Genomic DNA, 19,688 nt, shown 5'->3' on the forward strand with positions numbered 1-19,688 from the left:
ATGAGGAGAGTGAGCGCTTTATCGATTGTAAGCTGAAACATCCGTTATACTGTCACTCGCTAGATGTAGGAGACGCATAGGTCGCATGTGTCAGTTTTTTTAATTCTGCCAGAATGTAGTATTAGCAGAATATGGCCTAAGTTATAAGGGTATTTATTATAAGACTTTGGATCGCAAGACTGGATAAATCACGGGGGGGGGGGAAGGAAACGGGGATATCATGACCCTTGCCGCGTTCGACTTTGACACTCTGTATGTATTATGAGAAGGAGAGCAGGCCTCGCCGCCGTTATTCGAGATAGATGGGACGAAAGACGAGAACAGAACTTGTGGGGTTAGAGTTGGTGTGTCGGAGGCATGTGCCTTTTTTATTTCTTTTTTTTTTCTTTGGTCTGCCTCTGTCAGTGCATTTAGGTTCTTCGGTCATGCATCATCATATGATTGGGCTACGCGGAGCTTGGATCTCATTAGCACTTGGACGATGGGGATCTAAGGAGTCTAGCTAAATAAAGCATCATATTCTTTACTCCATCGTTCAACGTCACTAAATCTGGGTATAACCACGCATTCCATTCAATTGATCGCCTTCGTCCTCCGCATATGGCTGGCTTCCTCCCATTTTCCTGGCCCACCCGGTGGCTTAAATTAGCTTATAGTACAATTCAACATCGAAAAAAGAAAGATTTGGCTTCGTTAAATCATTTCAAATGAATCCCTATGTATCCCTGCCCCGGCACATACATGCTGAGAGGCTTCTATCGTCAAGCTGAGATGGGCAAATATCTGCAGATCAAATCACCGTTAAGATTCGGCTGTGAACATCCGCTTGCTTTTGCTGCGTAATTGCTGTGCTTTGATCTCGGGCGGCACAATTGTGTGATGGACAACGTGGGGACGGTAAATGGCTTCCACTGGCGGCATCCTGCTGCATCTTAGCTGGCGGTTCTGATTTAGAACCGTCTAGAGGGGCTCACCAGTCATCAACACTCAGTGGAAAGTATTCATATAATAAGTCGTCCTCTTCTTTAGGACTCTGGCTTGGATTGTGAGCTGCTGCTGCCATGGATTTCGTAAACTGCGGACTTTGCACGTCCGAGTTTGACCTATTCGGACTCCTCTCGTCTTCGGATAGGGATAAGTTAATGGGGCCGGATATCCCTGGTCGCGAGCCAGACATTGACGACCTCTTTGGTTGTCTGGCCGGTTCTGACGACCATGCCGGGATTGGCGGTCGTGTGATTCCTGGCGACAAAGCCAGTTTCTTGGCAGGAGGTTGACTGTTGTTCGGTTCTCTGTACAAATGTGGTGTTCCCCATTCTGTAGATTGCTACAAGGCGTTAGTGATGATGAATTTGTGACAACTGGGTCATCTCGTACCTGAACGTTGCTCAGAGGCTGGTATTTCTGAACAGGTGTTGGCATGCCGTCCTTCTGAGACACTGGGGCGGAGACAGAAGCATCGCTGTTACTCCTCCTCTCAAGCTTCTTGTCTCCCGTCAGAGGGATGTCCTTCCGACTGTCGAAGTTTCTTGGGCTGCGGCCCCTTACGATGACGGGACCGGAGTGGATGTCGGCGACTTTGATGTAGTCCCCAGACTGCTGCTTTCCGAGAAGGCTGATTTGCACCAAGTAATGCTGCTGGAGGCCTTTCCTCCTTCCGTTATTTGCCGTCGCATGCTTGAATTGTAATCTTTTCCATGACAGAGGCAGCGACACCCTTTGCGCGTCTAATTCTTGGCCATTGCCCAGATCCAGGACAATATTGGGCGGCCCACCAGATGATTTGGGCTCTTCTGTACCGATCGGATGCGCGCTCTTCCAGGGTATCGATATTATCTCTGTCACCTTACCCTCGATGGACTCTATTGCCGTAATCGAAGCCGCAAGCTCAAAGATAGGTATTTGACGTCCCTGTTCGTCCACAGCATGCGTAATGTGCCGAGGTAAGGTGATCTGCCCAGAGCACTGCCATAGATTCCGGCGGTAGCAGGTAAGCTCGAGAGGTCGACCGTTGTTGTCTGCGCCAAATACATCCTCCGCCACAAAAAACATGCCGTACAGCTCGGCCGTCATGGTAAGCTCCGCAGGCTGCCCAGCTCCATCGACTAGGGTTGCCTTAAGCGTGGGAGCCGAGAAGCCCAGAAGCTTATTGTCTAGTTCCTGCGTGGGCGAATCTTGGTTGAACTCCGGCGCCGGCTGCGCTTCGAACGGTCGGTTCGAGTATGCGAAAGGATCCTCGAAACCAGGGGCAGAGAAATCTTGGAAATCGTAGCTCGGCGTGAACGGCAACGTAGGAAAGGTTCCATTCACATTATCCCTATACATGAAACTGTTAGCCGTCTGGCTTCCTGCCGTCTTGGGGTTGCGACAGCTATCTCGGGCGAGGAACTGCCCATAACAACTTACAACAAAGAGTCATCAAACATGGAAGAGTCCAGGCCGTCCACTACAGCGCTGTTGAGGCTCATGCCATCTCCAGGCGTCGCACCGGACGACAATGAATGGAACGCCGCCATCGCATGGTAGGACTGCGCTCGCTGCTCGTCGTCGCAAGGGACGATCGTAAGTTTGAGCGGCCCAAAGGGCGAGTTACAGCAAAGCTGGTCCTTCAGAAAAAGTTATCGAATGAGAGAACGAGCGCAATCAAGAAAAGCGCGAATCGCAAAAGGCAGAGGCGAGTTCCGCGCCTAGGTAGCGAATGTCTTGTCTGAGTGACCTCAAATCGAAATGCAAAAGCGGAGGGATCTGTCTTTGGAGCCAGCCCACGGTAGCCGTCGAGGTTGAGTGGAGAGGCGCTGCACCAACCCCTATCAGGCGGCTGACTTGCTGCCATTGGTTGATCATTATGTCAACGGCGGTGGGCGTTATCGCACTGTGGAGGTAGGTGGGGGACACCCCTACGGGGTTTGTCTGTCCTGGGGTCTCCTTAACCGCAAACAGTGGGCGGGGAACGAGATGAGTGTCCCACTGGCTGTTTCCTGGCAGCGATGTACGATGGGTCTCCCTGAATTGCCTGTACTAACTTGAGGCAAACGAAGTCACGCTTCCAACTGCCTCTTTCACACTTGGACATGCTTAATGAATGAAATCAAAATAGTATCATCTCGCAATACTCAAGACCGAATGGTCAAAGCTCTCATCTGCATACTCCATAAGCCCCCCTTTACTCTTCATCCTTAGCCTTTAGCTCTTCCGCGAGCTTGTCGCACTTGGCTTTGAACTTTGGCTGCTCAATGGCGTCCATGAACATAACAATGTCTGTAACTTGAGTTCCATCGTCGTTGAAGGTCAGGTACCACGCCATATCCAACGAATAAGCCTCACCATCACTGTATTTGCCACGATAGACTGATGTTGCGGCGGCCTTTTTCGCCCAAACGTCAATGGTGACATTAGATATGTCAGACTTGTGAATGCCATGGAAAGGCAGAATAGTAGCAAAGTTTTGCTGGTACATGTCATTGCTTATAGTAATGCCGGGGGGCGCGCCCAGTGACTTGAGGAACGACGAGGGTAGAGGACGGCGCTGGCAATCGGGGGCTAAATGCGAATTGACGAGGGATGGGTCATTGTGTATCTTGGCGTTCTCGTAGCCTTTGATAAAGCCATGAAGAGTCTTTTCTATAGCCTTATAGGTGGATGTGAGAGAGTCCAGTGTTGCCATAGCTTGATAATTCGCAAACTTATCGTAAATTAAGAAAATCGTAAGAGCTTGGTACTGTCACACGAGTATTTGTGCGAATGATGGTTATCTTATACTAATGTCCCAAATACCAGGACTTACTCTTGGTATAAAAGATGAAAGCATTGTAGACGGGTACTTCTCCTTTCTAAGCTTCAGTTCCAGTAGATTTCTAGATCACTGCATTAGTTTTCTGCTCCCACGCGCCCGAGAGCAGTGATACTAAGGAATCTCAGAGTTGTTATAGGCTAATCTTATACCCAGTTTCTTTTTTTCATTTCTCGGGATGCTTGTTAATTCTCGATTAAGTAAGACCGTCATCCCTCGTGCTATTATCGATTGGTTTTCACAGGAGGGCTAGCAGGTGTTGGATAAGCTGAGGTCATCTCTTTGGAGCTTTCTGTATAGTCACATCCATTTAGCCTAAATGAAGTACTCCCTCCCCTTTTGGATATACATAGAACACATTATACTGTTGCGACATACCTATTTTGTTGTGACTAAAACATGTCTTTCTCTATCGTTCACAGCGCAGGTGACAACTTTATGAAAACACAGTCTATTTGTTCCAAGGCCCAGGCCCGGTCTTTAGTGTTGTCTTAGGAAACCGACCAATTCTTGCTTAAAGAAGTCTATGAAATCGGTGACTGTGTTTCCTCCCGACTTGCTACCATCTTTCCTGCCTTCCAAACCTCATCTACAACCAGCTGAGTGGCGCCCTCTCTTTCTTCCTCAGAGAAGATGACCAGGTCCGCATCGGCGCCATCTTCCAAAGATCCCTTTACCCCTGAAAGGCCGAGCATTGCCGCCGGTGTTGCGGTGACGGCCTTGAGAGCCTTTGGGATACCTGTGCCGGACCATCTCAGGAAGTTGTTCACACATTCCATCAGAGTAACCGCACTATTTCTGGTCAGCTCTAGCCATAACGAACGATATTGAAAAAACATCTTACCTTCCGGCAATAGTATCGGTGCCCTCCAGCAACAATGTAGAGCCCACCTTGATGATGTTGTTGATATCTTGCCCGTTGGTCCACTTGTACGAGCCATCTGGTAGCCCCATCATGTGCATGGCATCGGTGACCAAAATAAAGCCCTCGGGATGGGCGTTGAAGGCAATCTTGATTGTTGTTGGATGCAAGTGAATTCCATCAGATATTATGCCAAAGTAAGGTCGGGAAAGACTTTCTGCGATACCCAAGACACCGAAAACACCAGGATTGCGGTGGTGAAGCGGCCGCATGGCGTTGAAGAGATGAGTAATCATTGTCGCCCCAGCTGCTACAGCGGCTGAAGCCTCTTCATATGAGGCCTCTGAGTGTCCAATAGAATAGATGATGCCTCTTTCCCGTAGCTCCGGGATGATCTTGGTCATCTGCCCCCTTTCTGGCGCGGCCGTTATCATCTTAATTGGGATGACGCCACCGTTGGCGCTAGGATCGATGTTCTCGGCGCCGTAGCACTCAACTAGATCATCGAATTTCTCCGCCTGCTGTAGGACATCAACATTGTGAATGCCATTTTTGGTGGGGTTGAGGAATGGGCCTTCGACGTGTGCTCCGAGAGATTCGGCGCCGTCATTGGCTGCCTGTGAGCCTCCCGATGGCCCCAAGTATGGTAGGGCCTATTCTTGTCAGTTTTCTAGAACCTCGCCTCCTCAAGTGATGCTTACCTTTTTATAGAGCTCGGGTCTTTGGCTGGTGAGGGTTGGGACGTAGGATGTGACGCCAGTGGCCACCAGCTTTCTGTTTAACTCCCGCACGTTTTTGCCATAGTGCGTCATGTCCTCAAGAAGTGTAGAAAAATTGAAGCCGAAGGCCCCATTGAGTTGGCAATCGATCAAACCAGGAGACACGATGCGGCCACCGAGGTTGACGGTCTCATCCGGAAGTAGGAGGTCATCGAAGAAGGCAGCCTGGCTGTGGATAATCTTCCCGGTGACGGAGCTAACCCAAATGTCTTCCTGTACCAAATTGTCGCCCTTGACAAGGCGGCAGTTTGTAAACTTTGTGATGCCATTCTTAGGCGTATTGGGAATAGCGATGGGCATTGTGTCAAAGTGTATGATGAGCACTGATTTGTTCTGGGGTAAAAAAAGGATTGAGTGCTGGTTTGATCCTCAATATCGACGCCATGAACATGATCCGAAACAGAGTGGTATGCTGGGCGAATTCCGGATATTATTGACCGGAGGCACTGATGTGGTGCTGCAACCGGCGCGGCGAAATCCAACGGTGCCGGCATGGCCCGGCATGCATTAAAGTCTCATGGCTATGATAATGTTGACCTCGTCATCGCCCCTCACAGTTGCAGAGACTTGGCTAGCACACATGGTGGTATGAGATAGGACGGGGCTGTTTGGTATGCCGAGGGGCACTGGCATCAACGTGCCCTCAGTGGGGACGAGGTATTGGAACCCGTTATCTGATGGTGCCTGTTGCACCGCCAGGTGCCTTTGGAACCACGCCAGAGTCAGAGACTACTTGACCAACGGCTGGTCCACATGGTAGAGGGACTCAATTTTGTTGCTTCGTTTCACTTGCAAGCACCCAAGCACCGGCGGGACACTTTTGCCTCCAGACCTCAAAACCGGAGAGACCCCACACAGAGTCGGGTCTTTGACTGTTGAAGATCCAAGACGGGCGCAGAGACATCTGTCAGTCACACAGACTCTCGGGGGCTAGACAGGGAAAAGAAGGTTTGACGTGGTGAGGCTCCATGTAACGTTCCGTTGTCGAAGCCGATGATCAGGGCGCTAACAGAAAGGGACTTAGAGATATCGGCTTGGTACGTACCATCAGGACCGATCTCCAGCCACCCCGCACTACAGGTATCCGCCCAACACATTAAGTCTTGCAAAACATCGGCCAATCGAATTCCCCGCCTTCCGGTAGCCAATCATTATCGTCCTGTATCCACCAGAGCAAAGACCAGGCCACCCCCCCTTCCCGCGCGTGTGGCACATGGCGTCCCACACTCAGTTGCAGTCCACGTCGTCGCATCCACGCGATGGCTCCAGCTCCAGCTCCAGACCATACCTGCATCCGCACTCGTACGCCAGCAAGGAGTCAACGTCAACGTCGGAGAAGGGTCGTCGTTACCTCTCCCCATTGAAGACACGCAACCTAGAAAGATACTATGCGCGTCAAAACGTGACAAGTCGCAGACCACTCGCCATGGCCCAGCTCAACACAGAGCTCGACCTACTATGGCAGGATCTCGATTGGTACGTTATCCTCGACCCGCCCTACCACTTAGTCTTCCCAAGCCACCTTGCCTCCCTGTCGTGTGTAGTGCTCGTTGCAGCTTCTGGAAGAAAGCCTGTGCGAGGCTATTTCGATTCGCTAGCTGACATGACTTGTCTCCTCCAGGGCCATTGGCCAGATGCTGATTATGGGCTGGGATGGTACAGAAGTGACTCCCCAGATCCGTTCACTTATTGAGAATCACCATCTTGGAACCATCATTTTGACAGCCAAGAACCTCAAATGTTAGAATTCCTCTCCCATTCTTGATTTGTTCTTCTACGACGGTCATCTGCGCATTCATGCTAATCCCGCATTAGCGGCCCAAGAGACGGCCAAACTGGTCAAGGAGCTTCAGACTATTGCTCATAACGCCGGCCATCCAAAGCCTCTGCTAATTGCCTTGGATCAAGAGAATGGCGGCGTCAATAGCCTATTTGATGAAGACTATGTATGTCAGTTCCCGAGTGCCATGGGCGTAGCCGCTACGGGGCGAGTTGAACTGGCCTATGAAGTGTCAAAAGCAACTGCTGCTGAGGTTGGAGCTTGTGGCATAAACCTTATGCTTGGCCCTGTTCTGGACGTTCTCTCAAACGCCAGGTACCAGCCAGTTGGAGTCCGTGCTACAGGAGACGATCCCCAAGAGGTGTCTCAATATGGCATCGCCGCTATCAATGGTATTCGTGATGCTGGCCTTGCCTGTTGTGGGAAACACTTTCCGTCATACGGAAATCTGGACTTCCTAGGTTCTAGCCTCGAAGTCCCAATCATTACACAAACACTCGAGGAGCTGAGCCTGAGTGCCCTGGTACCATTTCGCAATGCCATCGCCACAGGAAAGCTTGACGCCATGTTCATTGGAGGATGCGGCATCTCGAATCCTTCAATGAATGTGTCTCATGCATGCCTATCAAACCAGGTCGTGGATGACCTTCTCCGAGAAGAGCTTGGATTTGATGGAGTCGCCATTTCAGAGTGTCTGGAGATGGAGTCACTCACTCACGAACTTGGCGTGCAGAATGGAGTTGTCATGGCCGTTGAGGCTGGATGCGACCTTGTCCTCCTGTGCCGAGCCTACGACGTTCAGCTAGAAGCCATTAAAGGGCTCAAGCTAGGAGTCGAAAACGGAATATTCTCAAAGGACAGAATTTTCACCTCACTTAATCGTGTACTCCGGCTGAAGGATACCTGCACATCGTGGCAAACTGCTCTAAATCCTCCTGGCATATCACTCCTCTCTAAACTTCACCCCTCACACATGGCTCTATCCAGAAAGGCTTACGACGACTCGATTACGGTCATTCGAGACAAAGAAAAACTCTTGCCACTGCCACAGTCTATGCATCAAGACGAAGAGTTACTTCTTCTCACACCGCTCGTGAAGCCCTTGCCAGCCTCGAGTTTGACCAAGAGCATTCTTGAGGCAAAGGATGCGCAAATGCTTGCGCCAACAGCCCATGACAAATGGCTCCATAGGGAAAAGGGGGCCATCATGAGTGGAGAGGGCGTCTTCCGAGAATTTGGACGTTCTCTGGCTCGAGCTCGTCACGGCAAACTCCTTCATACCAGCTACACTGCCAATGGAGTCAGGCCAGGTGAGACTACTGTTCCAAGATAACAAAATTCCGAGCTAACTCAAATAGTTCATGAGAACCTTATCAACCGGGCCTCTTGCATTATCATTGTGACTGCAGATGCCAACAGGAACCTGTATCAAGCCGGTTTCACCAAGCACGTTGAGATGATGTGTTCTATGCTACGGACGCGTGGTCAGAAAAAGTCCGTCATAGTCGTCGCAGTAAGCTCGCCGTACGATTTTGCTATGGACAAATCTATCGGCACCTACATCTGCACCTTCGACTTTACCGAAAATGCCATGCATGCGTTAGTTCGCGCCCTTTGTGGAATGTTCGTTCCGAAAGGAACTCTCCCTGGGACACTACGAAAGAGCAAAAAGGTCCTCAAATCTCGTCAGCATTGGATCGTCGAAGAATTCGACCGTGATCGTGATGGTCAGGGACTCGAGGAGCTGACGAAGGCTGTTGCTCGAGCAAACGCTGTTGACTTGGGACACTTGGAAAACATACCAGCAACTTGCTTCGAGTTGTTCAGCCAGGATATCGAGGAAGCGCATTTTGTCGTCAGAAACAGCAGCACGCACGCGCTGTATGGCTTTGCTGCGACATACTTCGTTGAAGGTATCGGTATTCTTGGAGCCATCTTTGTAGACCCATCAAAGCGGAATGTCTCGGTAGGAAGGTCCCTTCACCGACGAGCGTTGCGATGCCTCATCAGCAAACGGGGTATCAAGAGAGTCCAGCTCGGGACTTCCTTCCCGGGCGTCTTTCTGGGTATTCCGATTGACGAGGGTGGAGTAAAGAACTGGTTCTCCAACAATGGATGGGACATTCAGTTCCCTAAACGGCTGACCAACCTGATCATCAACGACTTGAGCAGCTGGAGCATCCCCGAAGGCCTTCTACAGAGCATTCAGAGGGCCAACTTGAGCTTTGACCTCATTCACGGTTTAGATAACGCAGAGACCGTACTTGACCACGTTGAGGCTTACGCTAACCCCGAAGTAATGGGCTTGTATAAATGTGCCCTGCAGGAGACAAAGGCGTGTGGTATTGTCAGGGCCAAGGGCCCGGGTGATACATTGCTGGGGACGATCATAATCTGCAGGCCGGGCAGCCCTCTTTCAACGTTTATTCCGCCTCTTCTACCAAACAGGGACGAAGAGATAGGGGGCGTCCTGGCACCAGTGGTCAACTCCGGACCACAGGATACATTGGTGCTTCAGGGATTAGTATTAATGGGCGTCCGACAAAACAAGGCACATAAGTCATCCAAGACGATGCTCAGTTGGGTAAGTGGGACCTTTGATTTCTACTGCGTCATGGCTAACATCATGCAGGCACAAGACGACTCTTACGAACATGTCATGGCGATGGGGTTTGAAATTCTACAATCATACGAGGAGGTTACGAACACACCAGACAATGTAAGTTACAAATGGCATGCTCTGGAAATGCAAGCTAACTGATTCGCCCAGTGGACTGATTTGAACTAGCTACAAGATGCCTTGGGAGGCACAGGATCCGGAATACCCATTCGTCATAGTTTCAGTTATACTTCAAGTTGGTCCATTTGAAAGAGTGCTCAAGTAAAAGTCTTTAAAATATACAAGATCATGTTGTCACCTCTACTTGGCATCACGCTGCATACGAAAACACATGGGACTTATCACAGTTGACATCGAAGCAAGAAGCACACATCTGACGGACAATAAGCTACCCTTGAAGTTGTATTGCAGAGTCGCACTCCGAGGTTCGCTGCTAAGTGCTGGTGCTTCCAGAGGTTTGGGGGATCTGGCCAGGGAGTAATGCATGCTTTCATTGATGCAATATGATCCGTCTGTCTGGTAGATGGGATTCTGACCGGACACTACTTCCCAGATTGGCATGAGTCGTTTGATATAACCCAGCGTATAGTATTAATGTTTTTAATTTTTTTTCGCATCGCCGACATAGTGGAGAATCCAGGGACTTGCATAGGACATTGACGAAATGACGTTAAACTTTGATCGTTGCAGTCATCAATTTAAAAATTCAAACACGGTTCGGAGCATACATAAACCTTCTTCAACTAGCGCTTGCAAATACGAATTATCGTTTCCCATATATTTGCTTCATTGCATTAAGGACCGAACGACCTCTCGCAATGGCCATCGTCATCCCAGCATAATATGCAGAATCTGGCGGCCTAACACACCGGATGCCGTCCCTTTCCACCGACTGACCTACCCCACATCTGGGGAACCCTTGTCAAACGAGAGCCGAAATTGGAGAGAAGAGCCGGCGGCAGTACGTAAAGACTGCCACACCAAATGAGGGACTAAGAACGCCAGGCAACGGCAGAAGCGAAGAAGAAAAACTCTCAGCATCCCGTGGTCTGACGACATGAGGTCGAGGCCATGCTAAGAGACCAGCAGCATTGTTGGTAGCGGCGGCATTGGAGAGTTCTGACTGGGCTGTTCGGGACCAGGATGAGGGTTGTGGTGAGGGGGGGAAAAACGAAGCAAGGGTTAAAATGTGGGGATCGATCGTCCTGGTTCGCGGGGAATCTTTGGCCGACTAGGGTCGTTCTTAGCGATGAGAGAGGGGTTCGGTTGGGTTAGTATTGTAGACAGGGCAGAGAAACTGTGGAGGACGGCGACCTTGAGAAACCTCGCCGAGAATTGGAGAAAGAGGAGGTTCGTTTAGATCAGACCATGAAGTGATATGAATGCCAGATTGGAGGGGAAGAGTGGCGCACGAAGATGAGAGATGTGGAGTCCAAAAGTGACACCTCAATCAGTTAAGCTTGAGGGGAAACGATTTCACCCGGCTATGCGTCGGGCTGGATGGAATACCCGCCAGCCGACAGATCCCAGTTGGCTGGCCTGGCCGCTGGGACGGGCCGGAGAACCTTTCGGTGAGGAATGGGACGAACAATGGTGCGGATACAGATTATCGGAGAAGGATCATGGTTGAAGTATTGGAGACCTTTGACTGAAACCGGTTCTAAGCCATCTAACCCCTAGGTATTGCAGGCAGCCTCATACATTCGTAAACATAAACCATACTATAGCACACCACACCATAGCCCAGTCCTAGCCTCAGAGCTCCGTAACGGTGAAATCGCCCTTGAGGGCTGCCGTATCCTTAAGCTTGCCGTCCGGCCCCACCTCCAACACTCCGACCTCCTTGCCCTCGTTGTCAACGATCGTGGCCTTGGCACCCTCCTTGACCTGGTATAGCCTGACCTCAACGTCCTGGGAATAGTCGTACACGGCGCCGACAACCTTGGAGTTGCCCAGTACGAGGACAGTGTTCTCCCGCACGTAGAGCGGGAGCGTACCGAAGCCGTGCGTCTCCTTGAACCAACCGGGGCCTTCGCGGGACTCGCCAGAGAAGTATGAGGTCCACTTGCCCTTAGGCAAGTAAAACTCCACCTCGCCCAACTCCTCAAAGATGGGGGCCACCAGGACGTTGGAGCCGAGCATAAACTGTCGGTCGAGGTACCAGGAGGTCGGGTCCTCGGGGAACTCAATGCACGTGGCGCGCAGGGACAGGGGGATGCCCTGCTCGACCGAAGCCTGCGCCTCTGAGAAGATGTAGGGCATCAGGCGCGACTTGAGAGAGGTCCACTTGGCCAGCGTCTGCGAGCAGCCCTCCTCGCTCTGGTCGTCATCGTCGATGACCCACGGCACACGGTACGAGCTGCTCCCATGCAGCCGGCTGTGACTGCACAGGAGACCCATGGCAACCCACCGCTTGTAGATCCAAGGGGGTGGGTAGCCCTCGAAGCCGCCAATATCACAGCTCCAAAAGGAGAAGCCGCTGAGGCCAAGGCCGAGTCCACCACGAACCGACTCAGCCATGGCCTCAGGCGTCGACTCACAGTCACCACCCCATTGCAAGGGAAAGCGCTGCGTGCCGGCAGTCGCGGCTCTGGCAAATAGAACGGCCTCGTTCTGGCCATAGCGCTTCTGCAGGGCCTCGTAGACGACCTTGTTGTAGATGAAGGCGTAGTAGTTGTGCATCTTGACAGGGTCGACGGACTTGTCGTGCCATTCGACGTCCAGGCTGGGAATGCGCTCACCGAAATCTGTCTTAATGGCGTCGACGCCTTGATCAAAGAGAGTGTTGAGCTTGTCCTCGTACCACTTGCATGCCGCTGGGTTGGTGAAGTCCACCAGGCCCATACCAGCCTGCCAAAGATCCCATTGCCAGACGTCACCGTTCTTGCGTTTCACGAGGTAGCCATTTTCAGCTGCCTCCTTGAAAGCCTCGCCGTGTTGGGCGATATAGGGGTTGATCCACACGCAGACCTTCTTGCAGAGGCCAGACTCCTTGAGGCGAGAGATTTGTCCCTTGGGGTCGGGGAAGCGCTCAGAGTCGAAGACGAAGTCTGTCCAGGTAAAGGCCTTCATCCAGAAGCAATCGTAGTGGAAGACGTCAACAGGCGAGCCGCGGGCCTTCATGCCTTCCAGGAAGTTATTGACCGTCTTCTCATCATAGTCAGTGGTGAAGCTCGTAGTGAGCCAAAGACCAAAACTCCAGCTGGGCACCTTGCCAGCCTTGCCTGTAAGAGTGGTGTAGCGCTTCAGGATATCCTTGGGCGTGGGTCCGTAAATCAGGTACCACTTAAGTCTTTGGCCCTCTACTACGGTCTGCAGGCGGTTGCAACGCTCGCTTCCGATCTCCAGCTCCACCTTGCCAGGTGTATCGATGAAGACACCGTAACCCCTGGAGCTGAGCCAGAAAGACACATTCTTATAGGATTGCTCGCTGGAAGTACCGCCGTCGGCATTCCAAAGGGTTACGGACTGGCCGACCTTGTTGAAGGCGCCAAACCTCTCACCAAGGCCATGGATCGTCTCACCAACGCCGAGCGTAGTCTGGGTAAACATGTAGTGCTTGAAGTTGCGCATGTCCCCGGTCTGCATTGGTGTGCTTGGCGCAGGGTTGTATGCCAGGCCGACGCTTCGGCTCCCAAGGGACGTCAGCCGCTTGGAGCCGTCGGTACTGTGGAACTGAATGTCAAAATCCTTCTGGACGGTCACAGACAGCGAGCCCGAGGATAAAGTCGTGCCCTTGTCTCCCTTCACGATTTGTGCCTCTACCCCGGGTCTGCCATCTGGGAAAAGCTCAAAATGAGGACCCTTGTTGATGGCGCCGGCCCAGTGAGTCGCCTCGACTGAGATGACGCCGTCAAATTCGGCCTTGACGTCCTATACGGGTGTGAGTGATGTGCAAAGGATTTGGGGTGAGGCTGGTTTGACTTACAATGGTCACGGTACTCGCATTCAACGTATGGCCACGAGTCTTGATTTTCCTCGTTGGGCACAGCAGACTGAGGCCATTTCCACCTTCGATCTCGTTGGTGTAATAAACCTCCTCTGCGTATTCTGTCAATGTGCCCTCGGCAGGCAGCCACATTCCATCGCGAAGGCGGACCATGATGGGCAACTTTCAGAAAAAAGGGTATCTCAACACACAAAAAAGCCGGCAACAGCCAAATAATTTGAGAAGTTAAGTCACAACTTGGCCAAACTGCCAAAAACCGAGTGAATCTCGTCTCTTGTACGATGGTTTTTTGCACGAGGGCGGAGGTTTAGGCGGAGGTGAGAGGGCCTACAAGGCGGCGTCCCGCTGTCGAGGCAATCGCCAGCGAATCCGGTGGTCGCAATCCCGCCCGTACCCGCAATGGAGCGAGCCTCGGCCACGAGGCCGCTGATTCATGTTTAGCCATTGTTGTCGACCGATTGGGCGCGGCGGCCGGCCCGACAGCGCAGGATCGGGTGGGTTGGAGCCTGTAGGCGAAAATATGAGCGAAAACCATGGACATTGGAGGGCAAGGAGCAAAGAGGCATCAGCAGGTCACAGAATGGTGACTGCGGAGATCTGGGGCCATCCTTGTGGGGTTTTTTGCCGTCCCGGCTCTGTTAGCGTTTGCCCACAGGTGCTGGCCCAGCCTGGCTGCTGCTAATCGCACTGGTCGGATTCGGGCGGTTCTCGGGGGCCGGATCAGTATATACCGCGAGCTTGCCTATTGGTGGAAACCGTATATGCAAGACCCACACTGCCAATGCTCTTGCCTTCTTGCCTTTTGCTTGCTTTGAACAACATCAACCCCTGTCAAGTCTTCCCCCATGCAGATCTGGGGCTAGCTAGAGCTTCTCCAACTTCAACCCCAACTCAGCTTCCCCTCATCGTCTTGCCCATCATCAGCTTCACAAGCTCATGTGCATTCGAAAGGGCATGGTGCAGTTCCCAATTAGCTGTCCGGCAGCTGCTGGTCGATTTGAGGTCACCGTTCGTGGTCCCAACACCGCCACTCCTCGCGATGCATGTGCAGAAATGGCCAGGGGTCCTGTTACTTCCGCCCAATGGACAATAGACAAGACCGCTGCTCGAGCAAATTAGCATTACATCGCCCCAGATATTGGCTTCCGGGATGTGCTGGGAATATGTGATTGATGCGGAGAAAGCCCTCTCCTCACCGGCTGTTTGTCCCAAAGCAATGACATCTGTTTACGTAGGTTCCTTGGCCGTGGCATCATGTCGCCTATTGTCTACCGACTCGTGCCGTCGCCTGCAAGATTTTCAAGCGTATTAATACCCACTGGCGGCGCGTGTCATCTCGAGGAGCACCTCTTTGACCTTTGGAGTCGTATCCGAACGTCATTTTGTGTTCAATTGACCAGAAGCCGGATCGAGAAAACATGAAGCTCTCTTTGGCCTTCGCCTCACTGCTCGTGGCGCTTGCCAGCGCCCAGAACAGCAGTTCGCCCATTTACAAGGATCCCAAAGCCTCTGTTGACGACAGAGTCTCCGATCTTCTCAAGCGCATGACCATTGAGGAGAAGACGGCTCAATTGCTTCAGGCTGACATTCGCGACTACCTCAACTTGACTGATGGCCGCTTCAACGAGAGTGGCCTCGTCTGGGCCGCCGAACACAGAGCGAACTCCATCTGGACCGGCCTCTACACTACTGTAGACAAGGTCGCCCGGGGAGCGAAGCTTGCTCAGGACTATCTCGTGCACAACACTACTCTGGGTGGGTTCAATTTTCTTCAATTGCCAATTAATGCTGAGACTCTCCAGGTATTCCGGCCTTTATCCAGAGTGAGGGTATCCACGGGTTCCTTGCCCTTAATGCCACCATCTTCAACTCTCCAATTGCCCACGGCTGTTCGTGGAACCCTATTTTGATCGAGAAGATGGCCAAGGTCATTGCCGTTGAGTCTAAGGCTCTTGGTGTTAACCAGATCTTTGCCCCTGTTGTTGATCTGGCTCGCGAGCTGAGATTCGGCCGTGTCGAGGAGACTTACGGCGAGGACCCCTTCTTGTGCGTTCGAATAACCTCGTTCAACAATAAGCATGGCTGACAGATAGCAGGGTTGGTGAGTACGGTTACCACTACACCAAGGGCCTCCAAGAGAACGGCGTTTGCGCCATGGTGAAGCACTTTGCTGCTTTTGCCACACCTGAACAAGGTGTCAACACAGCTCCTGTCCATGGCGGCCCCAGAGAGCTCCGTACCACCTATCTGCCTCCTTTCAAGCGTGCCATTCTTGAGGCAGACGCCTGGAGTATCATGTCCTCCTACAACTCCTACGACGGAGTCCCAACCATATCTGACCACCACCTGTTGACCGAGATTCTCCGCGAGGAATGGGGTTATGAGTACTACGTCATCGTAAGTACTCGTGTTAAACGTCCTTGATCGTGGCTAATAGAAAACCAGTCTGATGCTGGCGGCACTGCTCGCCTGGGCAATGCCTTCAAGGTCTGCGCGGAGACCGATGATACTTGCATCACACTTAGCGTAGGTCATAGGCTCGTTTGTGTTATTGCAAGTTGCTAACCGAACCAGGCCCTGCCAGCTGGTAACGACGTCGAGATGGGCGGTGGCCGCTACAGCTTCCAGTACATCCCTGAGCTCGTCGCAAACGGCACTCTTCCCCAGGACGTCGTCGACACTGCCGTCTCTCGCGTACTCCGCGCCAAGTTTAAGTCTGGCATCTTCGAGCACCCTTATACTGCCGTGCCCGACGATGAAGTTTTCAACTACCTCAACACCGAGGAGCACAGGAAGCTTGCTCGCGACCTTGACGCTGAGAGCATTGTGCTGCTCGAGAACCACAACAACACTCTGCCTCTGAAGAAGGATGCCCATGTTGCTGTCATTGGGCCTATGGCTCACGGCTATGTCAACGTAAGTGCCTTCGCATGGACTGCACAGATTAACGCTGACTGGACAGTACGGCGATTACGTTATCCACACCGCCATGGAGCGCGGAGTCACTCCCTTGGACGGCATCAAGGCTGCCAGCGAGGGCACTGTCACTTATGCCAAGGGTGCCGAACGCTGGTCCAACGATGAATCCGGCTTTGAAGAGGCTGTTGCTGCTGCTAACGCCGCTGATGTCGCCGTCGTCGTTGTTGGAACTTGGTCACGAGACCAGGACGAGCTCTGGGCAGGTCTGAATGCCACTACGGGTGAGCACATTGACGTCCACGACTTCAAGCTTGTCGGTGCCATGGGCCGCCTTGTCAAGGCTGTTATCGACACTGGCAAGCCTACTGTCGTTGTCTTCAGCTCCGGCAAGCCCATCACCGAGCCCTGGATCTCCGACGATGCTGGCGCCTTGGTCCAGATGTTCTACCAGGGTGAGGAGGGTGGTCACGCCCTGGCTGATATCCTTTACGGCAACGTCAACCCCTCTGGCAAACTCTCCGTCGCCTTCCCCTACGATGTTGGCACCACTCCCGTCTACTACGACTATCTCAACTCTGCTCGCTCCTGGCCCAACCCGGGTAAGGAGTACCCTAACGGCACTTTGGTCTTTGGCAGCAATTACGTTCTGTCTACGCCTCTTCCACTCTACGAGGTAACACGTTCCCTCCTTCCACCTCATGACATACATGTTCTAACAATCGCAGTTCGGCTACGGTTTGTCTTACAGCACCTTCGACTACTCCAACATCTCCGTATCCTCGTCGACCGTCTCCCCGACCGACACTGTCACGCTCACCGTTGACGTGACCAACAACTCAACCCGTGACGGCGCCGAGGTCGTTCAGGTCTATGTCTCGGATGTGGTTGCTTCCGTAGTCGTACCTAACAAGGAGCTGCGCGGCTTCTCCAAGGTCTTCATTAAGGCTGGTGAGACCGAGACCGTTTCTATCGACCTGCCCGTTTCCAACTGGGGCCTGTGGGACATCAAGTTGCGGTACGTTGTCGAGCCTGGCGACTTCCTCATCCGTGTTGGCTCTTCGAGCGACGATTTCCGCGGAAACACCACTGTCACCGTCAAATGAGGATGATTAGCGTTGTGAAACCACCCAGGTAAAGTCGGAGCGAAAAGGGCTAGCGGAGTGAATTTCGGCCAGCTTTGGGCCGCTTTCTCTGTAGATATTGTGTAAAGTTTGAATGAACACAAACGATGAAATGACACGCATCAAAGCCGATGATGCTGAACAAGCTTACCTAGCCGTTTCCCTCGCTGCGCCTCTCTGGGTGACAAATGGTCGATGCGTAAGACGGGCCCCATTAGGACTCACCTTTGGTTGTTCTTTCTGGCGCATAGGGCTTTGTCCAGGGATATTTCTGTCGCCAGTATCTACGCCGCAATCAATGCTGCTATTGAGACGTATGTTTTTGTGGTTCTGGCTTCATGAATCGCCACAGCGTTTCCAAAGGCAAAAGAAGACAAGCTCATTAGGGCTCCGGCCAGATCATGCTCAATGCTCCGTTCCCGCCTATTCATGCCCTAGCTTGTTTTATTTCTAAGTACCCTCTTTTTCATCCTAACTCGCTGGATATGACGAGCTTTGCCACAGCTTCCCTTTGAACCCCTCGTTTCTGGTTACCCTATTGTCCAGCTTGATACAAGATGCCAGTCGTAGTAAGTCTTGTTTTGCTCCTGAAGGGCGGAGATTTAAGACAAAGTGAGGCGTGCGAGATGGCAACTATGCGCGAATGAAACCTCTTGCTCACTTGACTTACCATCATTCAGCAGAGTGTGGTTCGGCGTCACCACCTCCCGGTTCGACCTTCTGTTTTGTTTGGTTTCTGCCTCCACCGCCAAAACAGCAAGTTGATACTTTTCCAAACGTCGGATGAGGTCTTGACATCATCTAGGATGGTCATAATGATAGTGGACCATGATATACGGTAGCATCGGTAAAAGTAGTTTGTGCAGGAATTGATACCTTCCGCTTTAGAAAATGCTACCTTGTTATTTCTTTTCCCCCTTTCTCTCTATTACCTACCCCTCCGATCCTCTAAGAAGTATTGCATGGTAACGAGAGATATGGGCGGTAAGTATGCAGCCCGTGTCCATCTGGTGACAATCAAGCGCCAAGGCCTCCAGATGCAAAGGCCTAGTAGATCCTGATACACTTTCTGCCCCTCCTCAACCAACCAAACCACCGATGACCCCGAACAACGGACGCAGCGCACGGTCAGGGCCTCCGCTCGTCCATAATCTCACAGAGAGGCACAAGCCAGGGCCATGTACTCCATGCCACGTTATTGTCGGGCTTTGCGAAGACTTGAGAGATCTTGCTCAAGACCGGATAATCGTGATTGGCATCTTGGCAACAGTTATGTCAACATTGCGAATGTCGCTTCGTCTTGCCGCGAATGAATCATGGTGGTTATATCTCCCCCCGTTGAGGGTGCCTGGAGTTCGGTTGGCTATGTACGTCTGCTAAGGAAAGCCAATCTATCCCACTCAACTGTTTTGTCAAGAAGTTTTTTTCCCCATCAGATTCTCGGCGATTTTCCTCTGGCACATAAACTCTAGGTTTTCGCCTTGTTAAATAAGACAATCTTGCTGTGCATCCCCGCCGAGATATCCGTCTGTGCCTCCCACACTACATCCTGCGGAAGAGAACTCAAGCGCATGTAAACTGCCACGGAAACACCAACACATCCATGCCATACTTCTAGAAACGACACCAATACCGCAACCAACTTCGTCATCGCCCGTCAAGCTCGCCCATGCTTCTGCAGCGGTGTGTTGCCTCAAACCCTTCCATTTGCTCCCACACCACGCTTCCTCCCTTTCCCCCACCCCCGGTCTCCGTCCGCATACCCCTGCCCCTCTTTGTCTGGAGTTCCGGAAACGACCCCCCGGTCTTGAACATCTGGGATGTTATTCATAGAGCGCGCCCACTTGCACCACCTACTTACCGCCTTA

At 52.1% G+C, this 19,688-nt stretch overlaps 6 protein-coding genes across 6 annotated transcripts; 2 read left to right on the forward strand and 4 right to left on the reverse strand.

Annotated features, from left to right (window-relative positions):
- Nucleotides 1-801: 801 nt before the first annotated feature.
- CTRU02_204584 (putative acid phosphatase) lies at nucleotides 802-2,516 on the reverse strand (the record flags this gene model as incomplete). The annotated part of the gene is made up of 4 exons (XM_036721058.1): nucleotides 802-922; nucleotides 975-1,327; nucleotides 1,378-2,317; nucleotides 2,407-2,516. The coding sequence occupies 4 exons, from the start codon at nucleotides 2,514-2,516 to the stop codon at nucleotides 802-804; spliced, it is 1,524 nt and encodes a 507-aa protein (XP_036587042.1).
- Nucleotides 2,517-3,163: 647 nt separating this feature from the next.
- Nucleotides 3,164-3,664, reverse strand: CTRU02_204585 (uncharacterized protein; the record flags this gene model as incomplete). Its single annotated transcript, XM_036721059.1, has 1 exon — nucleotides 3,164-3,664. One exon carries the CDS (start codon nucleotides 3,662-3,664, stop codon nucleotides 3,164-3,166), a length of 501 nt encoding a protein of 166 aa, XP_036587043.1.
- A 650-nt stretch (nucleotides 3,665-4,314) lies between these two features.
- CTRU02_204586 (N-acetylglucosamine-6-phosphate deacetylase) lies at nucleotides 4,315-5,731 on the reverse strand (the record flags this gene model as incomplete). Its single annotated transcript, XM_036721060.1, has 3 exons — nucleotides 4,315-4,582; nucleotides 4,635-5,305; nucleotides 5,354-5,731. 3 exons carry the CDS (start codon nucleotides 5,729-5,731, stop codon nucleotides 4,315-4,317), a joined length of 1,317 nt encoding a protein of 438 aa, XP_036587044.1.
- A 913-nt stretch (nucleotides 5,732-6,644) lies between these two features.
- On the forward strand, nucleotides 6,645-9,972 carry CTRU02_204587 (beta-N-acetylglucosaminidase; the record flags this gene model as incomplete). Its single annotated transcript, XM_036721061.2, has 5 exons — nucleotides 6,645-6,907; nucleotides 7,053-7,171; nucleotides 7,247-8,521; nucleotides 8,570-9,795; nucleotides 9,844-9,972. The coding sequence occupies 5 exons, from the start codon at nucleotides 6,645-6,647 to the stop codon at nucleotides 9,970-9,972; spliced, it is 3,012 nt and encodes a 1,003-aa protein (XP_036587045.2).
- A 1,614-nt stretch (nucleotides 9,973-11,586) lies between these two features.
- Nucleotides 11,587-13,933, reverse strand: CTRU02_204588 (glycoside hydrolase family 31 protein; the record flags this gene model as incomplete). The annotated part of the gene is made up of 2 exons (XM_036721062.1): nucleotides 11,587-13,704; nucleotides 13,760-13,933. 2 exons carry the CDS (start codon nucleotides 13,931-13,933, stop codon nucleotides 11,587-11,589), a joined length of 2,292 nt encoding a protein of 763 aa, XP_036587046.1.
- A 1,265-nt stretch (nucleotides 13,934-15,198) lies between these two features.
- CTRU02_204589 (glycosyl hydrolase family 3) lies at nucleotides 15,199-17,802 on the forward strand (the record flags this gene model as incomplete). The annotated part of the gene is made up of 7 exons (XM_036721063.1): nucleotides 15,199-15,535; nucleotides 15,583-15,826; nucleotides 15,877-16,177; nucleotides 16,226-16,306; nucleotides 16,355-16,696; nucleotides 16,743-17,372; nucleotides 17,425-17,802. 7 exons carry the CDS (start codon nucleotides 15,199-15,201, stop codon nucleotides 17,800-17,802), a joined length of 2,313 nt encoding a protein of 770 aa, XP_036587047.1.
- Nucleotides 17,803-19,688: the final 1,886 nt, after the last annotated feature.

This window comes from Colletotrichum truncatum, assembly GCF_014235925.2.
Source record: "Colletotrichum truncatum strain CMES1059 chromosome Unknown Contig_0002, whole genome shotgun sequence".
Lineage (NCBI taxonomy): Eukaryota > Fungi > Ascomycota > Sordariomycetes > Glomerellales > Glomerellaceae > Colletotrichum > Colletotrichum truncatum.